This window comes from Diabrotica undecimpunctata, chromosome 6 (assembly GCF_040954645.1).
Source record: "Diabrotica undecimpunctata isolate CICGRU chromosome 6, icDiaUnde3, whole genome shotgun sequence".
NCBI lineage: Eukaryota > Metazoa > Arthropoda > Insecta > Coleoptera > Chrysomelidae > Diabrotica > Diabrotica undecimpunctata.
In genome coordinates this window covers 48,264,229-48,277,173 of record NC_092808.1, presented here as the reverse complement: position 1 = coordinate 48,277,173, position 12,945 = coordinate 48,264,229, and the positions used below count along the sequence as shown (strand labels likewise).

Genomic DNA, 12,945 nt, shown 5'->3' with positions numbered 1-12,945 from the left:
TGTCAATCCAAGCGGTTCTTTGATATTTACAGCAAAAACCATGAATAAAAGGTCTAAAAAGGAAATAAAACTTTTCGAAACATCAATAAATTAAAATATTGATTTCTCTTACCTTTATTAAAATGATTACCGCAAGCTATTTTTACTTGTGATTAACAAATACTTTGTTTTTGGATACTAAAAGCTCACTATACAATATAAAACTTAATCTAAAACTAAACTCTAAAAAATAACATGTCCAGTAAATAACTCAACAATAACTATAACATATAACACACAATATATTAACTTAAAAACCAACACGCTAAAAATACAATTTGAATTTAAAAAGACTGGCAAGTCTGGACCTGTAAAATGAGAATCCGTCTGGCTTAAGGCAATAAATTATATCTAATAACCTCTTGACGAATGAGAGGGCGAATATCAACACGAGCGTTTGTTTACAGTTGGGAATTTGGCTGAACGAGTGTACCATATAACCAAATTCATACATGTTTCAAATATTCAAATTTTCAAAAAATACCACATAGTGGTGTAGGGCAACAATACATACATTATATTACAAAAAGGTGCAATTCAATATTAATATCAAATTTAATCTTTGTTCAGTCCCTTAGAACAAAACAAAATAATAGATGTCAACACCCAACTACAAAGTTCCAATGTCGGCTGATCTTCGGAAGCGCTCGAGTGCCGTAGATCGTAGAAGACAAGTTTTTATAATTTAGTGATGGATAATTACGTACTTTTAAGTACTCATTACAAATCGTTACTTTTGTATTCAGTTATCATATAAAGTACTCTGATTCTTCGGGTAATCATTTAATGGGAGCTATTTAGAACTTGATATTTATGTGGCACATTTTTGAAATTGGATTATTTGGATACAATAAAATTTAATAAAGAAATATGTCAACTCAAACTATAATAATAACAAAATAAATACAAAACTGTAAAAAGAAAACAATAAAAATACATTCTGTACTTTAACGTTATTTAAAACTACTATAGCTGTTGATTGCAACGTAAAAACATAATCACTTTTTTGCCTTTCAACCGATTCCTTCGTTCAGATATTAATATCCACGTTTTAGAAAACACTCGTCCTGATGGAACGGACGTAGACATTATACATAAATATTTCTTAGCGAATTCTAGATTTCCACCAGTCGAGAGAATTCTCTTTTCTGAACATTAAGTTTTCGCTTAAATATGATTTGCTTCTAAAATAGAGTTGACTTTTAAATCCGCCTATTTGGGTGTTTAAACGAATTTGTCAAAATCTTCCCATATTAAGTTTTCCTCTTGTTCGACCTGTGAATGGGATTCTTCCATGTCAATATCATTATAGGCCAATTTTGCAGCTTGATCTATACTGGTTAACTTGGCTACTTGACTTTCTAAACATTCCCTTGCGACTGTAAGATTTGTTTGTGAAGTAAAAACCTTTGCTTTAAACTTCGGGTCCAATAAAGCGAACTTTGCGCGCCGGTTTCCAAGGTGAAATAACTTGCACCTGGATTTTCTTCTTCTGTTTCCATTCATTACTTGCTATCCAGACAAGTTACGTTACAATATTTAATCGTTTAAACATTAAATTATTTTGTCTCTTACTGGATATAAAATAAATAATTGTTTCTTATTTTTTCTCCTAAATCACAAAAATGTCGTATTAGGATTATCGTACAAACTTCGAAGAATTTAACGTTTTCTTGGTTGCGGGATTTCTATATCAAAACGATGCTTGTTTTTTGCTTTAGCTAGAGTATATATTATCAACACTTTTCTCTATTTTTAACTCTTTCATAGCCAGAGCTAAACTTTGAACTTCATCTACGGCCTGACACAGATCAATTTTCTGTGCCTGCAGCGTTTTACTTATCATTATGACAAGCTTTAAAATAGGATGCATGATATCTAAATAAAATCAAAAGACTTCATTTAAAATAAAATTTCCTTTTCTTTCGCCCATGATTTTGGATTAGATGCATTTTCAATCAATTCTACTACAGCCTCAAGATGTTCATGTATAACGGAGACTGCATCTGAGTGATTTTAGGATTTTCAGTTTGTTGTTAGTTAATTTAACAATTTCCTCCGATATACCATGACTTTTCGGGCTTTCTTTAATGAAACTGTATATCAACTGCATAGCTCAAGACAAAAATTAAATATTACGGTATTCTCCTTGTGATTAGAACTGGTTAAAACAGTGATTATGGCAATGAATGTATAAGATAAATTTATTCTTTTCTCTACATCTTGTTTGCATTCCAGTAAAATTACCTGACATGGTCGAAGCTCCATGGCAGCGAACAGCTACAACGTCCTTAAATGAAACGCCCAAAGCCAAAGCGTATGTGGTTTTAATTTACTGATCACTGTTTTGGATCTCTTAAATATGCTGTCCTAGGGTATATGGGTTTACTAATAACTAATAATATAATACCTCATTTCAGTGTCCCTTCTAGATAGTGTTTAAAAACAGTATACACACCTATGGATATTAAGGAAATAATTTTAATGGCATCAGAGAAAGTGCTACAGTTTTTCTCCAGTGTGACATCTCATATGATCATTTAGAATACTATTTAGATTAAACTAATTTCCCCAAATTTCAGTTATAACGTACTGCACGAGTGTGAAAATTCACGCATTTTTGACTATATTGCTTAAACATAATTTTACCTTCGGCGTTCCTTTAATGTGATTTTTTATGTCGTTTTACAGAATTTTTTTTTAGAAAACTGCTTACCACAAATTTCACATTTATAAGGGCTTTCGTTAGTATGGCCTTTTATATGTGTATTTAAAAAACACTTTTCAGAAAACATTAAAACTAATTTCACATTTATAAGGTTTTTCTCCAGTGTGAACTTTCATGTCTTTTTAAATAATTTTTTTTAAGAAAATTGCTTAAACCAAATTTCACATTTATGTGGTTTTTCTCCGGTGTGAATTCTAATATTCTTTTCTAAAGAATTTTTTTATGGAAACTCACATCTCACATTTTTAAGGACTTTTTCCAGTTTGAAGTTAACTGCTTCAAAGAAATTTTAGGGTGTTGCTTCAGTGTGAATTTTCATATGTTTATTTAAAGTGTTTTTAGAAAACGGCTTACCACAAATTTCACATTTATAAGAACATTCTCCAGTGTGAATTTTCATATGCCTTTTTAAAGACTGTTTTTGAGCAAATCGATTAAAACAAATTTCACATTTATAAGCTCTTTCTCCAGTGTGAACTTTCATATGAGATTTTAAACAAGTTTCACGAATAAATTTTTTATTACAAACTTCACATTTGTAAGGTCTTTCACTAGTGTGAATTCTTATATGTGTCCTTAAACAACTTTTGTCAGTAAACTGCTTAAAGCAAATTTCACATTTATAAGGACACTCTCCAGTGTGAATTTTCATATGCCTTTTTAAAGAATGTTTTTGAGCCAATCGCTTAAAACAAATTTCACATTTATAAGCTCTTTCTCCAGTGTGAACTTTCATATGAGAATTTAAATTAGTTTTATGAATAAATTTTTTATCACAAACTTCACATTTGAAAGGTCTTTCATTAGTGTGAATTCTTATATGTGCCCTTAAACCACTTTTGTCAGAAAACTGCTTAAAGCAAATTTCACATTTGTATGGCCTTTCTCTAGTGTGAACTCTCATATGCCTTTTTAAAGAAGCTCTTTGAGAAAAATGCTTAAAACAAGTTTCACATTTATAAGGTTTCTCTCCAGTGTGAACATTCATATGACTATTAAAATTAGCTTTTACAATGAACTGCTTATCACAAATTTCACATTTGTAAGGTCTTTCGTTAGTGTGAATCATTGTATGGTTTATTAAACAACTTTTATCAGAAAACTGCTTGAAACAAGATTTACATTTATAAGGTTTTACTCCAGTGTGAATTCTCATGTGTCTCTCTAAATGTGTTTTGTCAGCAAATTGCTTAAAACAAATTTTACATTCATACGGTTTTTCTCCAGTGTGTACTCTGGTATGTTTGTTCAAATTATATATTTGACTAAATCCTTTGAGGCAAATTTCACATTTGTATGGTCTTTCCTCAGCGTGAATTTTCTTCATATGTTTTTTTAAAGGAGTTTTTTGAGAAAATCGCTTAAAACAAATTTCACATTTGTAAGGTCTCTCTACAGAGTGAGTTTTCAAATGTTCTTTGAGATAACGCGTATTACTAAAACTCTTAAGGCAAATATCACATATGTACTGTTGTTCAGTTTTCATTACTGCAATGTTTGCTTTTAGAGTACTTTGTGAACTTTTTTGAAGTTCTTCCTTAGGTGTACATTCCGGTAATATTTTCATAATTTTCATTGTAGTTTCCTTCTGGGAAAAATCTAAAATAAAAAAAAACAAATTATCAGAATTTGTTCTTTACTGTAAGGAAAAACAATCATTACTGACCAAAAATAAAAAGCAACAAGTTTACAAGAAATAAATTGAATAGATGAAAAACCAACACAAAATTACCTCATCCAATACTATAGTTCACGATGTATTAAATTTTAAGTGAAATGATCAAATTAAGTATCGGCAATATTCAATATGGAATTGATGTTCAAATAATTAGAATGTAAGGAACATAATATTGTAGCGCCAGAGTAAACATTGGTTCTGAAACTATTTTTTGTGGCATTTTTTATATAACCTAGTGTACTTAATGGGAATTAACCACAATTTGAATTAAACATGCTTTATTTGGCGTTTCAATTTCCACTTCGGAAATCGAAAATTGGTTTGTTACTTCAAAATGGAAAAATCTTGTAATGGTTTAATTTTATCTTAGTCCAGGCGAGATCTGTTTTAAATTGGACATTTTCCATAGGAGTCTATTATTTTGCTAGAATCGTTTCAGGATGTACCTTGTATCAATAATCACTATATGCGCCAGTCGCAAACCTTATGCTTAATTTTTGATTTAACAAGATCTGAAAAAAATCGAAAATTTTTGCTTTTTCCATCCATTTTTTCGCAATAAAATTATGGATATATTTCGCTTTCCATAATATATTTTTTATAGGTATACATGCATTAATTATATTACTGTAATCTTTCAAATACGATTTCATTACCAATTTTTTGTAAAACTGAGTTGCTTTGTTTACCATCGGAATTTTATTACTCCAAATTTGACATTCTCTTTTAATTTCAAACTTTTCTTTTCCTTCTAAGAGCAGCTTGTTCTTATAGATATGGACTGATGCTGTTTTGTAAATACAATAGTTGTTTGTTTGTTTGGGTTTATAAAACTGTGGACACTGAATCCACTCGCCAATCCCACAATTTTTACTCATTTATTCATTAGTCATTGTTTCGTATACAATCTTATCCTATATTATAATACTAGTATTGATCTCTAATATATAGTCTTTTTTTTTGGAAATTTGTTTCTAGTTTTTTCAAAATTCCTCATTTTTTCCCTTTATTTTTTTTATATGGATTAGTTAACACCTACCTTGTTTCTTTTCTCCTCTTATCTGACTGGGATCTTCAAGAGGTATAGTGTGAAAGGGATTTCGTCTCATTACATTGTATACACCTCATATACAGTGTGGTCCTTAAGTAATTGTACAAAAAGAAACCGTAGATTCTACACTTTATAATATTACGATTTAAGCCAAATTGCTTTAATAAAATGTTGATATTAAGAAAGATACAGGGTGTTAAAGTGGAAATTTCAAATTTTAATTTTGGCTATAACTTTCACGTTTGTGAACATTTATGTATAACAATTTATAACTGGGCACTATTCAACATCGGGTATTATAGTTTGATGCATTATTTAATGTAGCTTATAGACGGTGCAACATATGCCACATATGTGACATACATTTGCACTTAACTTTTTTGCTCTTTAAGTTACCGGTGTTTGTGATTAAAAATATTAAAGATACATTATTTTACCAAAGAAAAGATATACTTGTTAATAACTTCAAAACTCAACAGTTTTCGAGATAATCGCATTTTACAAATTAACTACATATTTCTGATATAACGCAATTACTCCAGGCAAGGAAAGAAAAATAGACAAAAACATGAATACTTCTAAATTTTGGTATAAAACGCCTTCAATAAAGTTAATAGTTAACGAAATATTAAATAAAATAAATATATCAGCAGGATAGTTAATAGTAGGATTTGACAAAATAACAAAACAATTGAATTTTACATTAAACATTTTACGTTTTATATTAAATTAAAGCCATAATCAAAATATTTTATTTATAAACCAAATTAAGAAATAGTTAAACTAAATAACATTAAACTTTTTGTCATAGTAAATGTTCGATATGTCCACCATTTTCTTTAATTCGTTTGTCAATACATTCCATAAAAGATCGTCTCATATTAAATAATAGTATATTATAAGTGTAATATATAATAAATATAATATAATAATAAAGTATTCGTTTGGGATTTTTCTAAATTAAATAATTATATTAATATCTCACCACATGACCAAGGAATATGACTACCACGAACCATCCAATGTTCAGGAAAGTTGTATTTTTTAAGTATGTTCTCACTGAACTCTCTCTATAATGTGGTGGTATACCATCTTGCATAAACCACATATTTCGCCTTAAGTTTGATGACCATTCTTCCAATAAATCAATAAAATTATTTTATAAAAAATGTAAATAAATCTCACCATCCAAATTACAAGGTAATTCGCATGTCCGTAAAAAATAATTACAAATGGTACCAAACCGTACGATACGCATTTTAAACATGAATTTTAAATAAACGTATGGTTTGGAACCATGGGTAATTATTTTTTACGGCCAAGCGAATTACCTTGTAATTTGACGGTGAGATGTTTTTTACTTTTTTTATAAAATGATTTTATTGATTTACTGGAAGAATTGTCATCAAACTTAAGGCGAAATATGTGGTTTATGCAAGATGGTACACCACTACATTATAGAGAGAGAGCAGTGAGAACATACTTAAATACAACTTTGCTGAACGTTGGATTGTTTGTGGTAGTCATATTTCTTGGTCATGTGGTGAGATATTAATATAATTATTTAATGCATAAAAATCCCAAAAGAATAATTATTATTATACTTATAATACTTATAATAAATACTGCAACACACGGGACGTCGATGCACACGTTCCCATTGGGGGCGTTCCTATGTCACCATTGGTCGGTGAGACACGAGGATGAACTCAATTCGATGTCATGATGCGACTATTAGACGTAGATAGGTTCTGACATGACGAGTAGTAGTAGTATTTGTGTCACCATTGGTCGAGGATACGTTCTAACGTCACGAGTGTTGCGTTTCTGGTGTTAACGGCGTTATGGTCTAACGTCACGAGGGGACGTTCCTATGCCACCATTGGTCGAGCGTTTACTTAAGGGCGTTTCTGTGTCACCATTGGTCTACGATATGTTCTACCGTCACGAGGGGACGATCCTATGTCACCATTGTTCGAGGATATGTTCCAACGTCACGAGTGAGGCGTTTCTGTGCCGCCATTGGTCGAGGATATGTTCTAACGTCAAGAGGAGACGTTCCTATGCCACCATTGGTCGAGGATATGTTCTAACGTCACGAGTGGGGCGTTTCTGTGTCACCATTGGTCGACAATATGTTCTAACGTCACGAGGGGACGTTCCTATGCCACCATTGGTTGAGGATATCTTCTAACGTCACGAGTGGGGACGTTCTAATGTCACCATTGGTCAGGCGTTTACTTGGAGGCGTTCCTATGACGCCATTGGTCGAGAGGCGTGGCCTAGAAACACGAGGGGCGTACCTACGTCGCCATTGCCGAGGGCGTGGCCTTGAGACACGAGGGACGTTTCGACGTCACCAGGGGGGCGTGGTCTAGAGTGACAGTTCACTTTCGCTCCAGAAGTAACACTGTTTATCTACTAACTTAACATTGAAACCCATCACCTATTTGTCGACTTCAAGGCCGCATACGACAGTGGCAAGAGAACAGTACTATAAAAATCAATGCCTGAGTTTGTTATACCAGAAAAACTTATTTGTTTAAGAGAATGACAATGTCTAAGCCAGCGATAGGGTACAGGGAGAAAATTCTGGATCCTTTGAGATAAAGGATGGATTCCGACAATGGGGTGCCCTGGCTTGCCTCCTATTTAACATTACCTTGGAAAAGGCTGTCCGAGATACACGAATTAGAATCGATGGTACTATTTACAATAGATCGACACAAATCTTAACATACGCTGATGAAATTAACATAATAGGGCGTAGCAAGCGAGATGTTGAGAAATATTTCCTAGAATTGGAAACGCCGGCAAAATAGGTCGGTCTAATCATCAACGAAGATAAAACCAAGTACATGTTACTTACTAAGGATCCTCTAGCAAATAAGGAATGAGAAACAACCTTTGAATTCCACTCAAAAAGAAAAACTAAAATTACTATATTATACAAAACACTGCTGAGGTCAGTCCTCACATAGACACGAATATTCGAGCGTAAGATGCACCCCAAAATATTTGGAGAAATAAACGATCAAGGGCAGTGGCGCAAAAGATATAATTTCAAATTATACCAACTCTTTAATGAACCTGATGTAACATTTATTAAAACACAGCGCCTTAGATGGACTGGACACATAATACGAATGCCTGACAATATGATTGCTAAAAGGCTAACGACAGGAACACCTATAATAGGAAGAAGAAGCAGAGGCCGACCGCGAATTAGGTGATTAGATGGAGTTTCTAGCATTTTCATTTTACCCCGTATATAATAAAATACCGAAAAATATTTTTATTCTTTTTACGTATATGAGATTAGTAATATAAACATTTTTAGTCTGTTTATAATAACACAAATTGCTTTTTCGTTTGATATTGATTCCGCCTAGATATTTGCGCGTCAAATAAATATGAATATTTCCACTTATTATAAATATTTCCACTTAAATATGAATATGATTTTCCTATGGATCCTCTCTTCAATGGACCAGCTGCGATAGCAGTCCGTTTCATTGTTAAAGTCATAAAGAATTTGGTCACACCGGGAATTCAATAGTGTAAAATGTAGTAGTCGAAGAAACAGATTGTTTTTCGGTGATGTATTTGTCCAGTTTCCATTTTGTCTCATATGGTTCAAACCCAGATCATTTGAAGTTTGTATGGGACAGTGTTTTTTTTATCCAATTTTAAGGTAAAAAACTTTCTTAATAACTTAAAAAGAAATAATCAGCCAGTGAAGCAAAGTAACTTAACCTTGATAATTAATTAGTAATTCAGAAAAGTTTGATATTACATTTCAACATGTGACAGTCAGTATTATCCTTTTCTGTCATTTATTACATAACCAAAATTTTGAAGTTTAGTCACTGGAAAAAACAACACGTGACCTTTAGTGAAACAACCAGAAAATGTTAGTGTAATAGACTCAAAATGGGTGTTTAGTGAAAAAAAAAGTGAATAGAAAGTTAGGAAAGCTAGATTGGTAGCTCGAGGCATCCAACAGTGTAACATTAGTGAAAATGTGTAACCACCAGTCACAAGAATGGCTACAATTAAGAGTATTACTTTCATTGTATCTTGAATATGATATTTTTGTAAAGGAGCAAGAAATTAAGTTCGCTTTCCTTTATTCAATATTGAAAAAACCAGTATATATGTATCAACCAGAAGGAGTTGAAGGATATGACAAAATTTAATTTGTAATATGAAATCATTGTATGGTTTAAAGCTCCAAAAGTTGCAACTTTTTCATAAACGATCTAGGAAGGATCCTAGTTTGTATTATTTTATATTTTTACTTGTGTATGTTGATGATTTGATAATATTTTCAAAAGTGGAGAACTACATTATTTTGATAAAGATAAAAGAAAAAGATAAAAGAAAAAAATTAAAATGAAAAATTTTACAAATAAGTAAAATTGAAAATAAAGCTTATATTTCACGAAAGGAATTAATCAATAAAATCTTGCACAGATTTAATATGAGCAACTGTAAAATGTCAGATATTGCAATGCACCCTAAACTTAATTTGTCAATACGTAAAGATAAAAATTTATACCTTATAAGGAATTGATTGGTTGTCTTATGTATGTGATGCTGGGCTCTAGGCCAGATTTAAGTTTTTGTGTGTCTCATTTCAGTTAGCTTCAAAATAATTACAATGAAGAACATTGGCAAAATTTGAAAAATGATTTGAGATATTTGAAATCTAGGTACAGCAAAATTATGAGATTTGTTGAAGGTAGAAAATGTTATCTGTGACAAGTCTGTCAAAGGATATTGACCTGACAAAAACAAAGTACAAAATAATTGACAATAACAAAAGTGTCAAAGGAACAAAGAAAAAAATCATACATTAGGTCTGTTCCTTTGTTTTCTAGTGTAGCACTTTCAAGTGTAGTTGAGTATAAGCTACACTGGTTAGTATCAAACGAAAATCATGGCTGTGACACTCAACAAAGGAATGTTATAGTGTAGTTAACCTTTGAGTTGCGATGTAAGTCAGGTTATTTTATGATTTGTTTATCTTTGGTTTTTTTTGTTTTGTTTTCTTGTACTTCCGATTTTCCTTCTTTAATTTAAATAACCTTTATTATAATTAGCTAGGCATCTTTTTTAAAAATAGTTATAAAAATGAGTGATGAAATAAGATTAAAAGTTGTAGGTACTTTAGTTTTTAAAATTACTAAAAGCTTTTTAATGTTTTTAAATTTAAATTAAACTAAAAGGAAAAAGATTTTTTTGTAAACACTCATCTGACAGCTAAACCAAAGAATATAGAGACATACAGAAATGCGTCTATATTCTTTGGCTAAACAGTTATCAAATTTGGTTGAATGATACTGCGCAAGATGAGTGTAGATAGTCACCCTCTCGGAAGCAGATGTAGATTTATTGACATGTGTTCCACTTTTCAATGGAACAGAGTGGTTAAGCCCTATACCTTACAAAGGAACAACTTAGTGTAGCACCTCTACACTCTTCTGGAACTAGTGCTGCACTAGAAAACAAAGGAACATACCTATTATGTGATCATGCATGTTAAACTGCAGGGAATTATAGACTAAATGGAAGCTAGAATAATTACACTACTCAAAATGAAAAGTTCTTTGGCTAAACAGTTATCAAATTTGGTTGAATGATACTGCGCAAGATGAGTGTAGATAGTCACCCTCTCGGAAGCAGATGTAGATTTATTGACATGTGTTCCACTTTTCAATGGAACAGAGTGGTTAAGCCCTATACATTACAAAGGAACAACTTAGTGTAGCACCTCTACACTCTTCTGAAACTAGTGCTACACTAGAAAACAAAGGAACATACCTATTATGTGATCATGCATGTTAAACTGCAGGGAATTATAGACTAAATGGAAGCTAGAATAATTACACTACTCAAAATGAAAAGTTTATTATGTTATATATAAATTGCAGTTGATTCAATTGCAGTAATTATATCACATTGTGCACTGATTATATTTCATAACAGTTAAACACATTATTTTTCTTAATTCTCTCACCTTAATTATCTTCTTTTGGAAAATTCTTCAAATCTTTAAGATCTAGGGGTGTGAGTAGCTGATTTTCTGTACATCTTTGGCACATTTCAACAAACTCTTCAATTTAAATTTTTACTCTCATAGTTAAGAAATATCACTAAATTATGGTATGCTGAGTATTATTTTATGTGTCTTACCTGATTTATTTTCTTCTGGTTCATTCTTCAAGTCTGCAAAATCTGTTGATGTGAAAAACTGACTGTCTGAATCTGTTTGTTCCTTAAAAGATGAGAGTAGAATTACTTTTTCGTTCTCTAAGCTGTGATCATTTTCAATAAACTCGTCCTTAATTTCAATTTTAAATTCCATAGCTCACAGATAAAAATAAAAACATAGGTTGAGTTAACCTGTTAACCGAAAGTACAAGCTGAATATAGCCGCAAATGTCAACCATGAAATAAAATATTTCGGTTTGGCAGTGTTGGGATGTTTTTAAAATTCGTATGTTGTATGCTTCAAATATAAAGAGAGAAAGCTTTTAAAAAGTACATTTTGATTATACTATTTTATGAATTCTACAATTTTTAATTTATATGAAACAATAACGAGTAAATATTTGTCTCTTTCGAGATTAATTATTGCAAACATCTATTGCAATGTGGCAACTGCAGATTTGACGCTGCCAAATCTATCCCCTACTTTATCAAAGGGCAATTGCCAAAAAAATTTCTAATATTTAACTGCAATTAATCTTCAAAGAAACAAATAATTACTCATTTTTGTTTTATATAAATTAAAAATTTCAGAATTCATAACATAATACAATCAAAATGTACTTTTCTAAGGTTTTTTTTTTATTTTTTAATTAGATGGCTTTGGTAAAAACCAATTAGCCAGACGATTTTTTCTCTAACTATAATAATAAAAAAAAAACAAAAAAAGGAAAAAAAACTGTACAGAAATTTAAAGAAAACTCATCCTTCTTCACAATAACAATGCTTAAAGTATTAGTAGTGTAAAAGTTAAGTGTGAGCAGTGTGCTTTTTTTTAACTTTTATTTTCTATTTTTTTTGTGTTATTTTTTTCTTTTTTGTGTATAATTTTTTCGTTGACTTACAAAATCTAACTAATCTCCATTCACTTAGCTCGGGCATATTTTGACAGATTCATTGTCGGAAACCTATAACACAACAATTCCTATTTTAGTCCAGTTACTGTGGCATTTTCCCTTTAAATTTTTTATAACTGCACCGATTTATATGAAATTTTTACAGTGGGTAGTAAATTACTCAAAAAACATAAGTTATATGGTGCCAATGTGTGCTTCTTCCCCTGGGGTGGTTAGCACCCCATCTAGGGGGTTGAACTTTTTACACTCAAAATAACCCCGGGAATTGATAGAGAATCAAATTTTAAACAAAAAATGTCATATAATTTTTTTTCGCTAA

The 12,945-nt window shown here is 31.2% G+C and overlaps 1 protein-coding gene across 1 annotated transcript; it reads right to left on the bottom strand.

The window, feature by feature from the left end:
* Positions 1-897: 897 nt before the first annotated feature.
* LOC140443414 (uncharacterized) lies at positions 898-11,899 on the bottom strand. Its single transcript, XM_072534663.1, has 2 exons — positions 11,695-11,899; positions 898-4,366 (listed from the first exon to the last, which is right to left on the bottom strand). The coding sequence occupies exons 1-2, from the start codon at positions 11,864-11,866 to the stop codon at positions 3,057-3,059; spliced, it is 1,482 nt and encodes a 493-aa protein (XP_072390764.1). The 5' UTR covers positions 11,867-11,899; the 3' UTR covers positions 898-3,056.
* Positions 11,900-12,945: the final 1,046 nt, after the last annotated feature.

Coding starts and splice junctions, on each gene's coding strand:
- LOC140443414 (XM_072534663.1), bottom strand. CDS start 11,866: ATGGAATTTAAAATTGAAATTAAGGACGAGTTTATTGAAAATGATCAC. Junction 4,367..11,694: donor ACCAGAAGAAAATAAATCAG/GTAAGACACATA, acceptor TTTTTATTTTAG/ATTTTTCCCAGAAGGAAACT.